At 37.1% G+C, this 22,532-nt stretch overlaps 1 protein-coding gene across 2 annotated transcripts in view; it reads right to left on the bottom strand.

The window, feature by feature from the left end:
• LOC131592329 (calcyphosin-2-like) overlaps positions 1-22,273 on the bottom strand; it is a 30,078-nt gene extending 7,805 nt beyond the window's left edge. Inside the window, exons 1-13 of one of the 2 annotated variants that reach the window (XM_058863753.1) lie at positions 21,785-22,273; positions 21,362-21,472; positions 19,013-19,059; positions 17,425-17,470; positions 17,189-17,299; positions 14,268-14,423; positions 11,823-11,942; positions 7,212-7,279; positions 4,771-4,890; positions 3,580-3,654; positions 1,950-2,045; positions 1,755-1,848; positions 421-536 (exon numbers count right to left, since the gene is read on the bottom strand). In XM_058863753.1, coding sequence (XP_058719736.1) covers positions 421-536; positions 1,755-1,848; positions 1,950-2,045; positions 3,580-3,654; positions 4,771-4,890; positions 7,212-7,279; positions 11,823-11,942; positions 14,268-14,423; positions 17,189-17,299; positions 17,425-17,470; positions 19,013-19,059; positions 21,362-21,439 — 1,127 coding nt within the window. In that variant the 5' untranslated portion in view covers positions 21,440-21,472; positions 21,785-22,273. Of the gene's footprint in view, positions 1-420; positions 537-1,754; positions 1,873-1,949; positions 2,046-3,579; positions 3,655-4,770; positions 4,891-7,211; positions 7,280-11,822; positions 11,943-14,267; positions 14,424-17,188; positions 17,300-17,424; positions 17,471-17,750; positions 17,811-19,012; positions 19,060-21,361; positions 21,473-21,784 lie in introns of those variants that run through there. The other variant, XM_058863754.1, reaches the window with a different exon arrangement.
• Positions 22,274-22,532: the final 259 nt, after the last annotated feature.

Raw genomic sequence — 22,532 nt, 5'->3', positions numbered from 1 at the left:
ACTCTTTAGCCTGGAGAATAGAAGCCTTGAGTGATCTTACCCTCAAATATATATAAATACCTGACAGAAATAAGTAAAGAAAACTGTGACAGGCTCTGCTCAGTGGTGCTTGTCGACAAGAGGCAATGGGCACAAACTGAAACACAGGAGGCATATGATTTGCATATAAAAACGTGACCTCAAGCAAAGAAAATAGAACAGCTTCACATTTCAATTCTTACTTTAAAATTACTCCTTACCATTCTAGGAAGTTACAGAACTAGGCAAAATCCTCTAACATCTATTACTAATTTCTCTTAAGAACAGCCTGAATATGGATTCTGTTTTTAGCAGTGCAAGTAATAAGGTATTAGGAGCTTAATTTTTTTATTTTTGCTTAAGGAAGGTAAGGTAATTTGAAAAGTAGTTAGCAGCACTTACTTTAGATTATCCATAGCTGCTTCATCAATACTTATCACACGAAGGGTGAAGACGGGGTTCTGCTTAACACTTTCTGGAAGGTTATGATCAACACTTCGGAAAGTCAGATTGGCTCCCTGTTGGTAAAGCACACAATGATTTAAAAATAGGTTGTGTATTTTGTAAATAGAGGGGAAAGGGAAAGAAAGCAAAGCAGGAAACTAAAAGCAAAGAATGCTGAGAAGAATAAAAAAAATGCAGTAGCTCTGACTGTAATATCTGGACAGTCTTGGTTTATAAAGTCTCCAAAACTCATGAATTTGGGAGGAGACAGAGACACTGATATTGTGCAGGTGTCTCAAGCACTTGGACTTTGTGAGAGATCTGCATATCTTAATGTCAGCCCAGAAAGCAAGATTGCAGATACGGAGATTCACAGACGCAGCATCATTCCAAAGAGCTACTGAACTCGACGCAAGTGCACTTTCAGGATGACTTTATGATGAACCTTTACTCAGAACACATTTCCATCTGCAGGCTGCAAATATACACATGACAATAAAATATTAAAATCCCAACAAGTAGCTTTATCTTCCATATCATAAACTCATCTATTTCATCTTTGAAATTCTTAGGTGGCTGTGTAAACAGTTAGGATAGGCAGATGATTAGACAAAACACACTAAAAACTAATGTTGACTACTTTCTACAATCACGGTTTTCCCTCTAAGCTTCAGATTTGAAGGAGGAGCACGTGAAGAATTTGGTGAAAACAGCCTATACTTGAAAACTTGCTCAAGTATTTATAAACCATGAACACTTCACCCAGTACAGAAGTAGAGCAGTACAGAAGGTTCTATATGATTTTCAGTCAGTCATCAGATTAGCTGGTAGACAAAGTTTAACATTGTTTCATACACTTGCTCTAAACAGCTGGTTGTTTACATTTCAAACTGTAGGCCAAAAACAATTAACCTGCAATTTCTTCATTTAATAAATATTTAATCATTGCTTCGAGTTTAAAATGCCAGCAGACCTTGCAAAGATTATTTACTTTTAACAAGTATTTTGGTCTACTTCCTCTTCAGGACTCTCCTTGCCGAGTGGATCATTTGTCCAAAAAAGGTCCACACTGTCAGCAGTCTTGTGCCCTCTAGGGGGAAAACTGCAAGCTACAGCTTAATCTGAAACCTAAATTGGCAACTTCTAAAACGTGGGACAACAAAACAATCCAGACTTCTGAGAATAATTCAAGGGGAAGGCTTTCAGTCTTCTCAGAAGGCTAGATCACAATTTATAATTCAAATATTCAAATATTGCCTCCAAAAAAAGTTATTCAGCAGGAGAATACTTACAATGTAGAAGTCACTAAGATCATAAGCTTTTCCCTTTCTTTGTCCACGTTGATGTTGATAAACTCCCTTCTGAATGAAAGGCAAGGCATTTGTCCTGTGAAATAATTCAAAACTAGTACTAAAACAAATTTATTTAAGCTTCTTAGATACAGTGAAATGTTTTATAAAACCCTTTAAAAAAGTAATTCATCCTACCTGTTTTTTCCAAACTGTCGAAATTCATACACAGTAAGGGATTTGTCACATGCAAAAAAAATTCCAATCAACTCCCTACAAGCATCGTGACCATTTCTAGAAGGAAAATTGAAAAGCACCTTTATGTTTTTCATCTATACAAATCCAATTCAACCCAAAAATAAGTAACATTTATTTAGGAATCAGAATGGTTTGAGTTGGAGGAGACCTTAAATATCATCTAATTCCAAAACCCCTGGCATGGACCAGGACACCTTTCACTAGACCCCTCTGCTCAGAGCTCCATCCAGTTTGGCCTTGAATGCCTGCAGGAATGGGGCATCCACAGCTTCTCTGTGCAATCTCTTCCAGCGCCTCACCACCCTCACAGTGAAGAGTTTCTTCCTATTATCTAACTCAAACCTGCCTGCTTTTAGTTTGAAGCCATTCCCCCTTGTCCTGTTACTACACACTCTTTAAAAAAGTCCCTCTCCATCTTTCCTGCAGCCTTCCTGTAGGCACTGGAAGGCTGCAAGAGGGTCTCCCTGGAGGCTTCCCTTTTCCTGACTGGACAATTCAACTCTCTCAACCTATCTTCATAAGACAGGTGCTCCATCCCTCTGATTTTATTTATGACATTCCTGTGGATCACTCCAACAGGTCCTTCTCATGCTGGGGATCCCAGAGATGGACACAGCACTGCAGGTGGGGTCTGATGGGACAGAAGAAGAACAGTAGAATCCCCTCCCTTGCCCTGCTGGCTACATTTCTTTTGGCGCAGCCCAAGACACAGGTGGTTTAAGCGCACACTGCCAGATCAAGTGTGCAAGAAGCACACTGCTTCTCATTGGTCAGCACCCCCAAGTTATTCTCCTGCTCTCAGTATTCATTTTATTTCCAATGTTGCATGTAAAATTTATTTTTTTAAAGAGTTCTTTGACTTTTTTCTCTAAGTCACCATGAAATTCAGCTTGTGCATTTGGTCACATATTTTAATTCAATATTCCATTCTCCATAATGCTAAAAACACCTCTCAAGGCTTCATATTTTAGTATGCCAGTATAATTTTCACTGATTAACTAAAGGATTACATACACCAGGACTACTGCATACATTGAGGTATATGAACGTATGTTGCTGAATACCCAGCTATGTCTAACAAATATACAGCTCCCAGCTGCAGAAAAGCATCACTTTCAAAACTGAAAAATATGTTTATGCTACCACTACTCAAATCAGAACAGTGTAAAGACATTCTAAAGTTTAATACATAAGGAGCTATGAACAAGTTGCAAAGCCATTACTACTTACAGCAGTTGCCACATCTAAGATAACGCTAAAATAATTTTAATCAACTGAGATGCAACAGCTAAAAGCACTATTTCACACAGCCCCTGTGGTAACTGTCCTGAATAGAGCTATGGGTATGATGGTAACACAACATTGCTTACAGATCTTAACATTGTACAGTGAGACTACAAAGCCACTATGCATTACTTATGTCAAAATTTTTAGTATACATGGACATCCACACGTACTTTTTTTCTTCAGCACAAGGAGCAGAAACGTTCAGTGCAATTAATCAGTTCAAGAGAGTAATCCTCTTTCACAAATTCTGAGCACTGAAAAGCTTCACAAAATTTGTGATTACCTCGATATAATCCTACTATCAAAGCGTAGCTTGTTGGAAAGCATGTTCTCAGTTAGTCCTGATTTGGTCCTTACTCTGTGAAAATAATGCAGCATGTTAATGATACCTATATGCCCACAGATAAATGTTACATAAAACTCAACCATTTCCAAACAGCTGAAACTATGTAATACGGTATCCTTGGCAACTGGCTGAGGAGATGATCCTTTGTAGTTGAATTAGAAAGCAACTCAGAGCTGTAAAGTGCTCTGTTATTATATAACATTAGAGTACATTCACAGAGAACATAGATGTGAATGGGAAATTGTGTTTACATACATTTATATAAAGAATTAACCTTTATCTCTACTACTCACCATATTTCCATGAACCAATGTGTTCTGTTGCAAAAATACCCAGGTTGGGGCTTTTGTACCCCTAAATATTTTATATTGGCCCTATTACTAGTTCCAGAAATGGAGATTTGTCTATGTGATGAATGTAAGAAATTGAGACTTGTTTTAGTTGCCTTTTTTCCTTTTTTTAAGAATACAAAGATGACATTTGACGAGAAAGACTTTAGAGCAGGATGTTAAAATGCCCTAAGCAGAAATGCTTGTCTGAATGTTGAGAAAAATTAACAGAACAAAACTCAAGACCTGCAGATTCATTTAATTTTATGTATCACAGTGTTTCCTCAGGTTTTTTTAAGTCCTTGGAGCAACTAGTTCAATGCTGATAGTCCAGGAACGTCATTTAAATGCCAATAGGGTTAATTATTGCAGCAGAAATCAAAACATGCAAGAAAAGTATGATTATATTGTGAAGATCTACATTAGCATTTACAGATGCATATTTATGCAATTTATGCACCTAAGGATAGGAATCTCTAAAAGGATACTGAGAGGATTGCAAGCATCCAACCACTTGGAAAAGGCTGGCAAATCCTTGTAATGAATAATATCAATACAATACTTAACAGTGTTCTCACAGGTTTTATAAATTCTATGGATCAAACATAATACACAGAGAATTCATATAAAAAGGTCCCTATTATCTCACTAGGCAATATCAAGCACAGGAAAGCTACAAAAAAGGCCTTGCATGAAGCTTGTGGATTCAAGCCAAAAACAGAACATCTGCAAAGGCAAACAGAACTCACATAGCTAAACAAAAATATATACAGCAGAAAATTTATTTTTATAAACTTACTTGGTTTCATGGAGTGTCCTTTTCCTAAAACACATCGGTACTATGTCAGCTCCCAGAAGTCCTTGAGCTTCCTCACAAGCATCAGAATGTGTGGACTGCTCTGGATCACTTATGACAGCTCTGACCACAAAGAGCAAGGAGAAGCCCTCTGACTATTTGTATGGCTGAATTTAAGGTCTTATATATTTTAATGCAGAAAAGAAAATACCCAAGAATAATACAGTAATACAATCTTGGAGTTATCCATTAAGCTTGCATAAATTTGTGGGCCTACTTTTTTGTTTGTTTTTACAAATTCTTAAGTCTATTTCATAAAATCAAATATACGCATTAATATTCTGGCAGTGCAGTGCTACACAACAATGTTGCATGCAGATACATATTATTTAAAGTATACTTTATGTATCTTTATATAAAATAAATGTTATTATTATGAAGGCATGTGGGGTTTTTCATCATTTCCACTATTTCTGTAAATATTCCATCAGTGATGTTTTCTAACCACTGCTCCCTCCAGTATCAGTGATAACAGTTACTAGCACAGGCCAGTGACATCACCTCAGAACCAAAAAACAGCCCAGGTTGGAAGGCAACATAACAATCATCTACCTCCAACCCCCATGCTGTGGGCAGGACACCTTTCACTGGACCAGGTTGCTCAGAGTCCCATCCAATGTGTCATCCAATAAAAACATTGGCGCTTCCTTCCTCAAAGTGCTAACTACACAGCTGAGAGGATTTCAACATTCCAACAAGCAGAAAAGAAATAGATGAACTGGGTTTTGAACATTTTGATATTCTCTGTATCAGTTCAACAAGTAAACAAAAGAAGAGACCCTTTAAAAATAAATGAGATGCTTGTTATGCTATTGAAATGGTTATCAGAAGGGAAATAATAATTTTGTATGGCTATTATAGTTTTCTGAACTTGCTCTCTGATCTATACAGATACATCTTTGTACACATCAGTTACACTGATTGAACTTCAAGATTTGCCTATTAAAAAAAATATTCAAAACACCTTTGTATTTCTTTAAATAGCTTTTTTTCATGCAACAGTTTTGAGATAATCTTTTCTGATCAACATCCTGATATCTGATACCAATTTGTTTGGAAGTACAGGCAGAGTTATATTTGGAATATAAACAGAGAGATTTTTTAAATTAAAACTTGATGCAGCTGCAGCACTACTGAATATTGTTTTGACATTATCAACAGAAGATTTCAGAGTAGAAGAAGGAATACATGGAAAAAATAATGTAAAGCAGCAGAAGGAAGTTAAACACAGAATGGGCATCCATGATCCAAGATGCACAAAGCTGTTCATTTAATGCAAGATCAGTAGTACTGAAACAACATAACCAGCATATTTTTAAGATCACCTCGGTAATAATCTTTAAAGGGAAATGACACAGGCCCAGCACTTATCTGAAAATCAGGGGTTTCTACCCTGTATAGTTCCATAATTTTAATCCTGCTAAATGAGGATTAAAATTGGAATTTAACATTGTGTTTCATGATAGTCTTATTTCCCTCAGGCAGCCTTCTTGTCATGTCAGCTTTTAAATAGTGTAAAAGTGTAATAGACTTTTGAACAATATAGGTAATTTAAACAGTCATTGTAACAGAAACAAAGTAAAACTAAAATGGTGAACTGCAACAACATTTCAGCCTCAAAATCCTAGGATTTGATGGGCTGGAACACCACTGCAGATGACTCCAGAGATTGTAAACTATGCACAGAATGCAAAATAATCTAGACATACCCACAGATAATTTTTAGCAAGTGTAAAATAACATGAAACTATATTAAACAAGCTTGCATCTTATACTGTCATAACCAGACAGCTTGCATAAAGCCCTGAATTATTAAAGCATGCTTAAAATAGAGGGATCTTTCTGCACAGAAGTGATGCTTTCTTGAAGCTAAAGGGACAGCAATGAAGGCAGGAGATCTTACTGTACAACCTCAACTTATAATAGTGCCTTTTTTTTTCTACATGCCCAGCATTGGTATAATATTTCTTTATGCCTGAAAGGTGCTGTGTCAGTATTTATAAATTAATAAATATTACTAAAGCTAATATTTTTAGAAAGGACAATAAATATTGAGGATGTGTAATTTATAACATCAGGCATCCATATATTTTCTTGAGGTGCAAGAGGGCTATTTTCGAGAGCTAGTGCTATTGTAAAGACCTTAAAATACGTTAAAGTATAAAATTAAAAATTATTTCCAGAAAAAAAAATAACATATACATTGGCACTTTAAACTGATAGTTTAAGTTGTATTAAAAATACTTTCCATTTAAAGAATTTTTGCAAATAATACTACTACATTAGACTCCATAAGATGACCAAAACACCTCTTAAACCAACCACAAACAGGTCTAAATTCTTCTGCAGGGAAAATTGAAGTTTTACATTATAAATTCATTTACCTACATAATTGATCCACCATAACTTGTTCTACAACAGCCTGTTTTCTCCTCTCTGCAGCAACATCCTCCTGCAATGAAAAACTGGCTGAGAACAAATGAAATATATAACAATAGGAACTTCAAATAAGTTACCCTTTAAGACAGCATTCAGAGGTCACAAACTTACCCATGCCACAATTAATATTTTTTTTTACATTTTTAATAGGGTTAGGGTTCTATTTGCATAAAAAATAGACATATAATATTCTCTAGTACACACTCAATTTATCTATGCATATTAGTTGTAATAAATAGGAGACTTCTCGTATTTAAGTTGACAGACAAAATCCTTATTTCTGTATTGTTTCCAATACATTTTGTAAGTACAATAGGAGACCGAGGAGACTCCCATTATTCCAGTTTTTATGGGTGACAGAGATTCCAACTAAGAGAATAAAACTTTACCTCCAGCAATATTAGTCAAAAAATTTCTTTTAAGACTTAGTCTCAGTTGCAAGATTTTTCTTTCCTGCATGCCACAACAATTTTCTGCTGAGACAGGTCAATCTGAAAAACCTTTCAGGAAATATCCTAAAGGGAAAAGGGGATTTAACATGATCTTATTATTATTTTTCTTAGAGTAACACTGAACCATAACCTTGTGCCTTTCACTGTAATGTGTGCAGGCACTGATCGTAACCTGTTACACAGAGAGAAACCAAAGCAGGATCAATCCAAAAGGGGATAGCCCAGCAGAGTATGGAGGCCACCAGCAATAACCAAGCCTCAGCACATCTCTTTATCTTCCACATTTCTGAACTTTTTTACAAATTTAAATTTACCTTTTATTAAAAAACAAATAATTTTATATATTAGAAAATAGAGATTATTGTTACTAAGGGGTTTTATTCTTATATATTTTAGATATTCTGAAACTAAATAATTAAGATATTTTTTCTAATTGGTATTGTGTGTAAAGCAAATTCTAGAGAAATCTAGCCTTTGTGTGAATGAAGAAATGTTCAGAAAGAATGAAGAAAAGTTTCCAGGTACCTATAAAATAAAAATAATTTTAAAATAATAAATATAGATAACAAACAAACAAACAAATAAATAAGAGATGTTATGGGTAGAATTCACAATCTTCAAATAAATACTGACTGGCACTAGTGAATAAAAAGAAAAATAAATCAAAAAAACCCAAATAACTAATGCAACACCAAACCAGCGGTTGGTTATTCCAAACTGATTTTAAGCCTTAGAAGATTTTGGAATTATAAGAGATGGAGGATTTTTCAGTTTGCTTTCATGTTTCATTTTTACACCTATAAGAAATACAGGGTGCTTTATTCTGAATTATTCATTCTTTACCCATTAACTGTTGCAACAGATATATGAAAAAGAATGATGTGAAAGAGGACACAGTGACAGTATAGAGCAGTATTTGTTGTAATATATTCCATGGACCCTGGCTTATAGATCCAAACCAGTTAGCATGCTGAAAAGAATCTGATTTAAAAAAAAAAAAACAAAAAAAAACAAAAAAAACCCTTACATCTTACACTTCAACTGAATATTAGATTACTGCATGTAATCTTTCATGAAGCATCTTCCATTCTGCTCTTAGATAAAAGCTCTACTATGAAATTACAAAAATGTGGAGGGCAGAGGCAAACATTGAACTTGCAGCAGCTCTCAGTGATAAAAAAGTAGTAACTGCTGTTCCCTAAATAAAAGCATTCACAGATAACCAACCTTCTTCAGAGGTTATACATGATATTTATTGGCAATGGACTCTTTTGTGAATCACAAAATCACAGAACAAACTGAACTGGAAGGGGCCTACAAAGAACATTGAGTCCAACTCCTAGCCCTGCACAGAACATTCCTGAGTCACACCATATGCCCAAGAGCATTGTCCAAACACATCTTGAACTGTCAGGTTTGGGGCTGTGACCAGTTCCCTGGGGAGCCTGTTCCAGTGCCCAGCCACACTCTGGGTGAAAGAACCTTTTCTTGATATCCAGCCTAAACCTCCCCTGACACAACTTCAGGCCATTCCCTCAGGTCCTGTCACTGGTCACAAGAGTGAAGAGATTGGTACCTGTTGCTACTCTTCCCCTCATGAGAACATTGAAGACCACACTGAGACCACCCCTCAGTTTCCTTCAAGCTGAACAGACCAAGTGACATCATTTGCTCCTCATACAGCTTCCCCTCAGGACCCTTCACCATCTTAGTTGCCCTCCTATGGACGCTCTCCAGTATTTTAATATATTTCTTATATTGTGGCACCCAAACCTGCCCCCAGCACTCAAGGTGAGTTCACCCCAGCTCAGAGCAGAGCAGGACAATCCCCTCCTTTGCCTGGCTGGCCATGCTGTGCCTGATGCCCCCAGGACAGGGTTGGCCCTCCTGGCTGCCAGGGCACTGCTGGCTCATGTTCAACTTTCCATCCACCAGGAAGGTCCTTTTCCCTGGCACTGCTCTCTGGCCTCTCATTCCCCAGTCTGTCTGTCCATCCAGGGCTGTCCTGTCCCAGGAGCAGAATCCAGCACTTTTCCATGTTGAACTTCATGTGTTTGGTGATTGCCCAGCCCTCTGGTATGCCAAGGTCTCTGTGCAGGGCCCTCCTGCCTTTGAGGGAGTCAGCAGCTCCTCCCAGTTTTGTATTATCTGTGAATTTTTTTTCAGTATCCCAGTCCTGTGTCCAATTATTTATGAAGGTATTGAAGAGTACAGGGCCTAACATGGAGCCCTGCAAAACCCCGCTAGTGAACTTTCATCCCAAACCACAGAAAAATCAAGAGAAGTTCTACTTTAACATTTGACTTTTTGGTAATGATTACAGTAAAAGGACATGTTAACATTGTGTATCCTTAAGCAAAATTTTCAAGTACCTTAAAATGAAATGCCAACAATTGAGGCAACATATACAAAACGGAATTAATACACAGGCAGTTACTACTGGCAGTTTTTTCCAGTATTGTAACACTATCAGAAGCTGGACCTAGGAGAGCCTGAGATGGTCCTCAAAAGAGATTCAGCTGGTGCTAAGCATGAGTGCTAACTCAGAATAACAAAAGGTCTTCTGAAGGTCACAGTAACACCTTGCTCAGACACCTGCTGGCTTTCTTTTAAAGCATGGCAGCTATAGAATGTCTTCTGTTTTGTGGTTCTGCACTGCTCCCTTTCTCAGGGCTTTCACAGTACTTGCTTTAGCATTAAGTAGTTTTTCTTGGGATAATTCAAGACTTTTTTCCATTAACTTTAGATGATAGTTTAGATTTTTAAATTTAATCTAAAAATAAAAGCTTAAGTACTTTCTCAAAAGACTTTCTTATCATGAAAATTAACAGTGACTTCAGTAGAGCAACATCTGCATTCACTTCAATAAGACTAGAAATCAAATAAATGCTTGCAATGGTGCAAAATTCAGTGCATAGTGACAAGCAAATAAAATTAATTAAAATTACTATTTATTTTTAAAAAGTCATAAAATTTCTCATGACTTTATATTCTATGAGAAAGTTAGAATGCAAAACCCTTTTCAGCAATACCTTCAAAAACCAGTTATAAAAGCCATCACTCTGCATATGCAAATACTGAATCATGCAATATCAAATTAAGGCTCTTCATCACTGTAAATGATCCTAAATTCAAGGCTCAGCTTCAAATGGGCAAGACTCTTACTGTTCGGTCCCAATAAGAGTAAAATTCATGGCTATGTAAGAAATTAAAGAAGTGTATTGGGTACATCCATGTAAGGAAAGTTTTAATTCTCCCCTCTGCATGCTAGTAAGTCCATGCTGGTTTCTAGACTTCAGGGCTCCCTCCTTCCTTCAGAAAGGATCTGACAAAAGATCAGAGCAAAAACAATTGAAAGGAGAGGCTAAGGGAGCTTGAGTTTGTTTAGTTTGCAGAACCAGCAGCTATGAGGCATTCTGAAGAGAAGTTACAAAAATAAGAGAACCAAACTTTATTTGACAGAAGCCAACAGTATAACAGGATGTAAAGGTTGCACACTGAGCCTTGGGAAGATTGGTGTGGACAATAGAAGGAATTTCTTCACACAGAGAATAGCATGACACATGAAGATATTGCTTAGAGACACTGTAGAAGCTCCATCCCTAGAGCCTGAAGACACAGCCAAAGTTGCTGACTCAGTGTAATACTAGCTGATGGAATTATGGAATCCATGAACCATTGAACACAGGCTCAGCTAAAAGCTACAGATCAGAGGACATAATAGATTATCCTGAGCTGGAAGAGACCCACAGGGATCATCGAAGTCCAACTTCTGACACTGAATGTAACATCATGTTTAGGTTCACTCAACCACCTTAGTTATTCTTAGTTGTATGAATGTATCTATATACATTACTCATAATTTGTGTTCTCATTTATATAGATTACCGCATAAAATACAAGCACTGCAGATAAGATTTTAAAAATGCTCATTGGATTGCTCAGTTCAACTATCATTGAAAGAAAGTTTAAACTCACATGATTTTAATGAGTGCAATTACATACTAGACCCAAATCCCCAAAGGCATAACTTCTCTTGAACATCTGAGAAGCCATTCTCCACATCTAGGTGGTTAGCAGGATAACACCAGTCAAAATACTTACAGCTTCTGATTTCCTTACATTGTGCTGCATTTTATAAGGCTTGTTTGTATAGCATTGTTGCAGGAGAGCTTTCTTATCAATAGTTACAAAATCATCTTGTCCATCATCAAGCTGTGTACCCTACACAAAAATACATTCTTTTTATAATGAAATGTAATAAAAACAAACTAAAAAACCCACACGTTTTCCTCAAAAATTTATTTTAAAGTACTATTTTCTTCTTTACTTTTTAAAATGTCTACTTCTTCTACTTCATGCTAATTAAAAGAGAATTTTTTTAAGCCTAGCTTTTTACAGAAACTGAATTTTATAAGGAAAGACTAGAGAGCAAGATTTGTATCTTTTGATTAATTACCAGTTTTCATTCATACTGAAATAAATAATAAATTTAAATATCTCAAAAATACTTTGTTCCTACAAGCTTTGTGAAAAAACACAGCAAGTCAGAGAAAGCAGACTTTAGTATCTCTGAGGAGAAGACAAGAACTCATCATTTTTCTGTTCTGCTCAGGAACAACCAAGTGGAAGCAGAGGATTTGCTGTTAGGCATAAAGCTCAAAGCTCATTGTAGAGTTTTGTGACCAGTGAAGAAGTTAAATACAGCCTAGACAGGGAAAAGCCAAAGCACGCTACTGATTCTAACAGACTTGTAAACCAGTCCCAGGGTATTACAGAATATTTCCTACATGGACAATATGAAAAAAAGGGATACAGGAAGTTTTTACAGAACTCAGGCAGGAGGTAGCATAGGAAAGAAATCAAAAGAGTGGGTTTTGTTAGCAATCTCCTCCAGGAGCACCTTCTTTTCAGAAAAGGTAAGTTGTTACAAGTTCCACTAATCAATCAAAACAAGTGTGTTGAAATATTTTGATTTATTCATCTAATCAGGTAGTGTTAATATCTAACACAAAAAAAATTGTTCTGATAGACATTATATTAAAATCTGTGAGAAGAATTAACACACATGCTTCTAGTGCTTAGAAAGTATCTTTCTAGAATACAAAATCACCAGAAAAAAAAGCCAGTCCAAATTTTTTTCTCCTTGCATACATTTGCGATCTATTTCTTCATTTTCATATTAACTTGGCTGCTCCTGTAAATACCCATTCGATGTGCTCGCATAAAGGAGTCACTCCTTGAAAAACAGATTATGAGTGCCATCTTAGAGTGGAATCATTAGGGGAAAAAAAAAAAAAAACCGCAAACCCCAAATTATAACAAATCTCCAGAACAGAAAATCTTACCTGCCACCAAACATAAAACTAAACCACAAAATACCTCAACTTCTTTTTCATTCACCACTTATTCACAGAATGTTTAATAGGTTTTTTCATTTCTCTTTTATCTGATCACTAGAAGCACAACTATGAAGAGAAAGCTCTTTTAAAGCTGTCTACAATAGGTGAAACAATCTTTCTTTTGAAAAACATTCCCTTTTTATTCTATTGAAGGTTAACAAAGTAATTTCAGTAAACTCCTTGTTATTCATCACAAACCTTTTCTCTGAAAACCAATGAGCACAATATGTTCCATCAACATTTGCGTACTTAACTCTTAACTTTCCATTAAGATTCTTAAATGGCCATCTACCCTCAGCAGAATCTACCACTCAAGCAAGTCCTCACAGCTGTTGCTTACTTAGGTTTCCTGCTTCCTTACACCTACAATGATGCATCTTTCCCTGTTCAACCACTCTGCCATCTCTTCCTAACAAGATTAAAGCTGGGTTTTTTCAACCCTTTGTTTCCCAGTTTCTCTCCACTGATCTTCCCTTCTTTGCACCTTAATTTAAAAACATGAAATGAACCTGGTAGAACTAGTACAGCTTGCAGTCCAACTGCACTGAATCTTATACAACATCAATATCAAAGCAAAAAGTACAGGTATCTTTCAATATTTTAACCCCATATTCCTTTGCATTTTCAATGTTAATAGTTCTCTAAGGAACAGATTAAATCTTTACTTTCTCCTTAAAATTTTAAGTCCTACATACAGTCCCAATTTATAGAATAGTAATTAAAATACTTTTAGATTTATAAAATAAAGAAGCTTGAATGAATTTCTGGTTTTGGAAATAACACTTTACCAAGATCTTCCTGCTGTCTCTCCTCTTCTTATAGGCTTTAAGTTCTTCTCTATCAATCATGCTATCTTCAGGCTCAGACTAGAGATCCACTAGGAAGGCCAGTGTTACTTTCCTTACCAGAGAACACAACCATACATAAATTCTCAGAGCACTTCAGTTTCTTGCTCTGCAACAACTGAAACAACCTTCCTACAGTGTATTTCTTCCTCAACATCAGATGCTTAAATTACGTGTTTTTTATTTCCTTACAATAAAAACATGAAATTAATTACATACATGTGAAAACCTTTCCAAATAGTGTATTTAAATAATGATGTACATTTTCTATTTAAAAATGCAATTTCTACTTTGCCAGCTACCTTTATTGAAGTGTCTGGACACTGGAAGTGGTCTTTTTTCTTTTCTGCAGTTCTCTGAGAATGTTGCTTATATTCTTCCTTCATACCTGCTTCATACTGGCCATGCTTTGGTTTGGATCTGTCTGCGGCAGATGTCAAATTTTCTGGTCTTGTCTTCTGCTCCAAAACAGAATGTTAAAGCAATGAGTAATCAATATAACAGCCTCTGGCTGGTCTATTGAATGAAAACAGCATTTTTTTAGCTCCTATCCAGTATAATGTACAAAACTTTTTGACATGATGCTTCAAATTAAGAAAAAATGCAAACAGGATGGCATATTCAGGCTTAATTTTCATTGAGTTCTTCAAATTCTACCATTTTTAAATCTAAAAAATACACACTCAAATGGTTTTACATCACTTTTAAAGAAAGAAGTCAGATTCAGTGGTACCGCCTTATAACATTACTAAAACGGAAATTCTGACATTTGATTTTTGGATGGCTGAAAACAAATGGATGGATGTTTTTTGGTCAGAAGTTCTAATAGTCTTGTATGGCAGATGAGAACTGGGACAGTGTTCCTTAGAACAACATCAGCTCCACAGATAAGTACCTTTCTAACCTTACACTCATTTCAGGGCCCTCCACAACAGAGGCTGGGATCCGTAGAAAGGGCAGCAATGACACAAGTCCAAGATTCCAATTCTCTTCTGTCCCCAAGTAACTAACATCTTCAATATTTAAGTTATATTCCTCCAGTGCTAACAAAAGTAAGGTGGCCTTCTCTAGCATCTCTACCCAATCCTTGTAACTCATTTTGCTACAACAGTGTTACAGTCCTGCTGTAGAAAAGCATTTCTCAAAACTCAAAAAGATTCAGGTTTTTGAAGAGCCAACTTTCTCCTTTCAAAAGAGGATTCACATCCCTTCCCTGGTTAATTCCTGAATTATAAGAGTATATTTAAATTTTTCTTCCAAAAGTGACCTATTTTAGGAAGATTTACTTACACAGTTACTGAAGAAGCTGGAATCTATCTGGTTCAAGGAAAGCTTGGTCAGAGCCCCAGAAGCAAGAAGTGCAGAAATAAAGGCCACTCAGAGGAATATATTAAAATATTTTTAAACAGCTTGAAAATCTTCTCCACAAAAAAAAGATGTGGAGCAAGTCAGGCAAAAAAGGGAGAGAGGAAGAGGAAGAGAGACAGAGGGAGACAGAGAGAAAGGGTAAGTTAATAGAAGATACATTCCAATACATTGAGCACTCAGTATTCAAAACACAATGAAGGCAGAAAGGAATTAACAAGAGATAAAGAAAAGCAGAAAAGAAAGGGATAAAGACCCTGAGAAACAAAGCCACATCAACCTTCCATTAGCACTCTTGCAGCTTGACAGAGTTATACATATGAGTTTCATTTAAAAAAAAATGGTAAAGCAAGAAGTGTAATCATAAATAGCCAGAGCCAAAAAGGCTGTAACAACTGAAGCATGTTTACAAGGCAGTAGAAAGGAAAACAACCTACCTGTAGTTACATCTGTTGTAAAACAACAGTTTTACAGTTACATCCTGAGACATGTATAAATACCTATGTTGGGCACGTATTCTCAAAACTAGCACATTCTTAGTACAGTATTTTAAAAAGACCAAAAAAACACTTATTATTTCAGTTTTTACTTGAATGAAATTGTTTTACAAGTAGAGAAACCATTTGTTTATATAGGGAAACATACAAAATAGTGATCTTGGCAGATTCACCTTGAACCCCAGCCAATCTGGAGTTATGCCCTTCAAGTTACTATATTATTTGTTTCAAGGAGCAAAGGTTAAGCACAAATTAATTTAAAATTGGTTTTCCTTCTAGTTAAAATCCTGAGGCTTTTTTTAAAAAACTCACTTGGATATTTCTTAGGTTTACATAAGTTAAATATTTTTGAAATAATGGACTTCTAATCAGTGTATTTTTTAGTAGTTTCTCCAATAAACTAGTTCCTGTCACATAAAAGAAATTAAAACATATTACATTTTCAGACCATATAGGATAGTACTGAACTGATAAGACTTTTTGTTAGTCTGTATTTTTTCAACTTCTTTACCTCCATTTTGTTCTGACACAATTTCTAGACACCTGTTTAAAGGAAAACAGGAAATAATATATATCATGATCAAATAAAAAATTGTCACATTTATTTTGTTCATATTTAATTCAGATATAGGTGTTCAAAAGAACTCTGCATTCAACTTTCCTGCATTCAGGAAAGTGTACTAACTGAGTAATTAAATTAATTCTTAAAATGTTTATACTGGATATTGATCCTGAACAATGTTGCCCTGTACTCTAAACCAGAATATTTGCATCTGGGCTACTGTTTACCTTCAAAAGCACCTAAGACTAGGGGAGATTAAGTTTCTTAGTTATTCAGGGGGAAAAAAAAGCCAACATGATGAGGAAATTTTAACAATAAAAAGAGTGCAAACAGATTTGACATAATTCCAAAGTTTATGTCATAGTTCCATTTTAAAGACAACAGCCCTAAGAAAAAAAACATTAAATGGCTGCAAGTAATTCCAAAAGTTTTCACCAGAAGTAACTACTGTTCCATAGAAATAATACTTAGTGCTTGTAAACATGGACTTTGTCTTCAATCATACATTTACTACTACTAATCTTTGTTATTACTACTAGTAATATATCTCTTAAAAAATAAGTACAACAAAAGGGAAGTGTATCAATGCTATGTAATTACAATGCTATATAATAAAATCGTTTTTTCTAAAGAATCCCAGTAAAAGGACTTTGCTAAAAATATTTTGGACCAACAGCACTTGGAGATATGAGCTTAATCAAAAGAAAAAAAAAAAACTTACATAAAAAAATACACACATGCTTTTCTAAATTACTGCTAAAGGGGCATATCATAAAGATATTTGTAGTGACAGACTGACATGTTGATGCTGTACATATGGAGTTTGTAGTGACGTTCTCCATCCCGAAGATGAATCTAGTTGGCACCTATGAGAAGACCTTCCAGTGTACGGTATGTAAGAGTCCCCATCCTAAAATCACAGGCAAAAAAAGGAAAAGCAATCATAACTGTTTTATAATCAGAGTGATACTTTTATAAATTTCTGAAAAATGTGAATTTTAAAAACTTTTTGAGAAAAAAATAATTTACAATTACCTCTTCTTCAGAATCTCCAAGCCTCGTTAGATCTAGGCATGGCACCCTGAAGGGAGTTAAAACAATTTTAGCAGCAATACAATCCCTTATTTTTCTAACTGGAATAAAAGCACTGCCTATTAGTTATTACTAACTCCTTCACAAAAATTTCCCTGCAACTGGATATGGCCTACTCAGCAAATCTCTTGCTTCAGCTCAGCACTGAGCTTCTCTTCCCCAGCAGCAGAGCACCCTGGCAGCCAAAAAGGACCCATCTTTACTCCCACATTGGCCTCTCTTCACTCTCCAACAGGAGCTACTGCAACAAGATCATAAATCAGGGGTACCTTACTCTTATCTTCCACAGCACATCCATGTCAACATTCCTCTATAATCAGTCAACAGAGAGGCAACAGGGAAGCAATTGCAACATGAAATGCAAATCTTCTGAACTTTCCATGAGAGATTAACACAGTAGAAGACAACCATACTTCAGTATTTTGTTCTGCTTAAAGAAATGAAAACATCTCCAATTCATCAAAGCATCTCTGTTCCTTCTGCCTTTACCCCAGGTATATTGCAGAGCACTATGAATACGTGTGTTTTATATTTTACCACCAATAAATATTTCCAAGCCACTCTATTGTAACTTCTTGAAATAAGAGTGTTCCTTATTTTACAGACTTTTTTTATTAGACAGTGACAGACGGTACAGAGAAATTGGAATTTTTTTACTTTGGCTGGAAGAACCAAAGGTTATAGTCACATACACTTATAAAATAGTTATGCACATTGGCTTTAAGGCATTTCAGTAAACAAAACTGGCTAAACTATCAATCAAGGTCCTTGAAAGAGTAGGTATTCCTTATGTGCCAAAGTCACTACAGGGTTTTAAATTTTAAAAGCACTAACAAAATTTCCCATTGCTTATAAAAGCCCTTCACAACAGTTTCTCTGTATTTTTTACTGTAATACTTGTAAAAGTGGTCAGTAGTTAAAATACCATTTTTCTCCTTTTGCAGACACATTAAAAACATTCAAGAAAAACTATGTATAAATATGTAAGCTCTGAGTGACATCCTCTGAAAATTATGGAGCCAAGTTCTTCTTGGTGGTGCCCAGGAATAGGACAAGAGGCAATGAGCAGAAACTGATGCACAGGAAGTTCCACCCAAAAAAAACTTCTTCACCACAGGTGACTGAGCACTGGAACAGGTTGCCCAGAGAGGTTGTAGAGCCTCCCTCACTGGAAATACTAAAGAACCATCTGGATGCAATCCTGAGCAATGTGCTCTGGGATGACCCTGCTTGAGCAGGGAGGTTGGACCAGATGGACCAGTGGGTTAGACCCAATGTGGTCTCTTCCATCTTTACCCATTCTGTAATTACACCTCCACTCAGCCAAATTTAAACCAACTTAATTCCAAATTAAATAATGCATCAAATATTCTACTCCAAATATAAATAACAGAAAAAAAAACCTATGATGATAAATTTCATGCACTAAGTTGTACGTCACTACAAATGCAAATGCATTGTGTTAATAATACACATAATTAAATAAGCTGATCAGAATAAAATAAAAAAAAAAAAATAGAAGCAGACTTACTCTGGTGGGTCAGGACTGTGTGTAGCCTGTCTATTTGGTCTCCAGCCCTAAAAGAATGACATATTATTACATACCTAGGGGATCCAGACTAAAATACATAGTTGTCCCTTTCAATTTCCTCTGAAGTATTTGAAATTAGAGCCTCAAAGTATCTGTCCAACATACTTGACTAAGACACTAATAACAAGGGGGAAAAACCCAAAACTTCTCATTGAAAGCTAATTCTTACACATCATGGGACTAAAAGACTGAATATTCATCATGACAAAGATTTCAAGCCATTAAGAATCTAGATAACATCCACATCAGCTATTAATAATACATTAAAAATAATCCATGTTCCTGAGGCTTTGTTCCGTCACTGCTCACAAGGCTTTAGGTCACATTGTCCTTGTCGGTTGGGAACCAACCCTTAAACCAAAACCACAAGACTGACAGCCAGCTGGCTCACAAGGAGCTAGCTCAGACCCCAAAGAGCTCCTGATATTTGGTGTAACTGTTTCATCTCAGCTTTACTATAGTAATAGTGATGACGATTAGGCAGTTCACTTTATTTATTTTGCAAGTCTGCGTAGCACACAGATCTCCAAACTCCACCGAGCAAGAACACAGCAAGAAAAACGACTGTCTCCTATCCCCCTACTGCTTTTGAAAACAGCTAGCAGCAAATCCATAGGGAAGGCTGCTTGGGGCAAGCAAAAAGTAACAATTCACCTAACTGGTCTCCAAATCTGAAAAAAAAAAAAAAATCAAGAACGTTCAGAACCAGGACTAACATTTTTGTTTTCACACTTTTCAGCTCACAAATCTCAGCATCACAGCCGAAGCTGAGCAGAATCCTATTTCCAGTGCCCAAGCATCCTTCACGATCTGAGAGCAAGCACAAAACTGTAACTCCTTTCTTGCCATACAGCCTTGTAGCTGCTCCCGAAACAGAATTTCGGCAACACTACCCTCTAGTGACTCCAGAACGAGTCCGGGTTTCCAGCTTTGAGAGCTCTCTGTACGTAATGAGCACCGCCACCGTGTGGTCACCTACGTAGGACCGTCAAGACACCAAAAAACAAAGCATTATATCTCATATTTATCTTTTTTCTGTACCATTCAACTGTGGTGAGGTAAAGAACACAGCTAATTCTAAATGTTAAAGCCTTAATTTAATTCCTTTTCTAGAAGTCAACAAATCAGGAAGAAAGCAAACAAAAAACATTGTGAACACTGGGGTGAAGCACATGATTTCAGCATAATTTCAATTAAAGATTTGATTCTGAAAACTACCAAAAAATCATGTGAACTAGAGAGTCTAAATTTGGAAACTTAGTTGCATGAGAAAGAACAAAAAAAAGGGGGGGCAGATGAGAGATTAGAGAAAAAATTACATTTCTTTTCTTTTACAGCCTACACTAAATGCCCCAAATGTTCCTGTTGTCCACAGGTATTTAATTTTAAAAAACCTGGTTAAAACATTAACAGTAACATTATAACATTAATGTGTTATCATTTACAAAAGGTCTTTTTTCATTCCAAATCAAACTGAAAAGAAGACCAGCAACTTGGCAGTCAAACTCCAAGAATTCCTAACGGGGTCATGCAACAAATAAGGAAGTAAAATGAGTGCTCGGGGGCTGAGGGAGGATTAGCAATTAACTTTAGTTCATGGACATAAAATACGCATTATCTGTGAGAAAAATCAACTGTTACTAACAATATTAATATTTAGCTTAGCAGTAAGGAAAAAATGGCCCTCAGAATCCAAGATCATATTTGTAGGGACTATCAAAAGCTAGCCCTAAAGTTTCTACTACAGTGAGCCTGTGAGGATTGCACACCTACCCTATCCCAAAGCGTAGACTATCAGGAATACCTGGAAAACGTAATTTCCCTTCACACTGAACACAGAGCACTGAGATTAATTTTTCATGTCGACCTAAAATTATGCCTTTTCAAATTATATTTTGGGGGCTGCTTTACTGCTGTCTTGCAAAACAAAAACACAGACACACCTGTTGCCAGTTTCACCAACAGAATGAGACAGCACACAGTACACGTTCCAGCCTCTGTTGCTATTAACTGTAAGTACTAGTTCATTCTTAAATTCCCCACATTCAAATTAAGTACTCAGAGTAGCAGTTATTCTAGGATAGCTGTTTATATTGGAATTTCTCACCTTCATTTCAGAAGCTGTCGCACTAAACTACCCCTTTCCAACAAAAATAATTTCTTTAAAAGGTGTCTTCTCTATAGAATGGATTTTAACCTCAAACAAATAACCTTCTGAAGTATGATTAAAATATTTTTTTAAGTGTCCAAGTAAGGAAGAAAAACAATCACAAGCCTCCCATTGACTACCTGACATTTCTTCACCCTCAATGACAACTCAGCCTTCCTTCGAGGGGATGCAGCAACTCCTTTAACTTCCAAATCCATGCAAATTCAATGCCAGCTTTCAGAAAAAAAACCCTGAAAACCAGAAAATACTATTGAGAAAATATGTATTTTTATCCAAGTACATCTGGAGAGAAAAAAAAAAAGTTACTGCATTTGAAATAATTTTGGTATTGTCTTTAGCAAGCAATGAAATGCTGTTGGGTTCTCTTCTACACCGCCTCTTAATTTCAGTCTTTTATTACTAGTGCTTAACCAGATTCCTGTTCAAATTTATGTTATTGTCTCAAGCTTAACTCCCTCTTTCCCTTATACTTATTGATACCTTCTGATTCCATAACTAATTTGTTACCCCTTGGCAACAGCAAACCTTTTGCACTCCACTTAAACTGCTGCCTGGCTCTCCATCGCTCAATGCCCTGGGAACATTTCAGTAGCCCCGGCACACTGCCAGGCTCCGAGAGCTCCAGGGTGACATTCCACCAACCATTCCTGCTCTGCTGGCTTCCCCTTCCAGGCAGCCACTTTTGAACCAAAAGCCCACCATGTAGTTCCCATCAATCAGACATTTCCAAACGCAAGGCTGGCGGCAGTGAGCCGTTCCCGCTGCCAAGCACCCTTTCTCCCGCAGGGCTGCAGGGCCTGCAGCCGCCCAGCCCCTTCCCCGGGGCACGGAGAACGGAGATCCTCGCACCCGAGGCCGCACAGGGGAGACGGCGCTGTTGTACTCGATGGTTCACACGCTGAGATTACTTTTATCAAACAGCAATGCTGTAAAAGGCGGAACAAACATTATGAGCTCAGCAGCTCCACGGAAATGATGCACTTTCCCAGGAGAGGCGCGGGACCCCGGCGGGCAGAGGCCGTGTCTCACCGGGGCGGTGCCAGGGCGCACGGCTGGCGGAGCGGGCCCGTCCCCACGGCTGGGTACAGCGGCGCGGAGGGGCCAATCCGAGCCAGGCCTCGCACCAGGGCTGCGCAAGGAGCGCCTCGGCGGAGCGGGGAAGCGCAATTCCCGATTGCTCCTGCGGAAATACCCTGCCCGGGGCCCGGCCGTGCCCCCCTCCCCGCGCCCACGGGCGGGTCTGCCCGCCCTGCGGCCCCCGCAGCCCCGCCGGGACAGGCGCTTACACAT

Source organism: Poecile atricapillus, chromosome W (assembly GCF_030490865.1).
Source record: "Poecile atricapillus isolate bPoeAtr1 chromosome W, bPoeAtr1.hap1, whole genome shotgun sequence".
Classification (NCBI taxonomy): domain Eukaryota; kingdom Metazoa; phylum Chordata; class Aves; order Passeriformes; family Paridae; genus Poecile; species Poecile atricapillus.
Note: the sequence above shows the minus strand (reverse complement) of the source record. Positions and strands in the feature narration are given on the sequence as shown.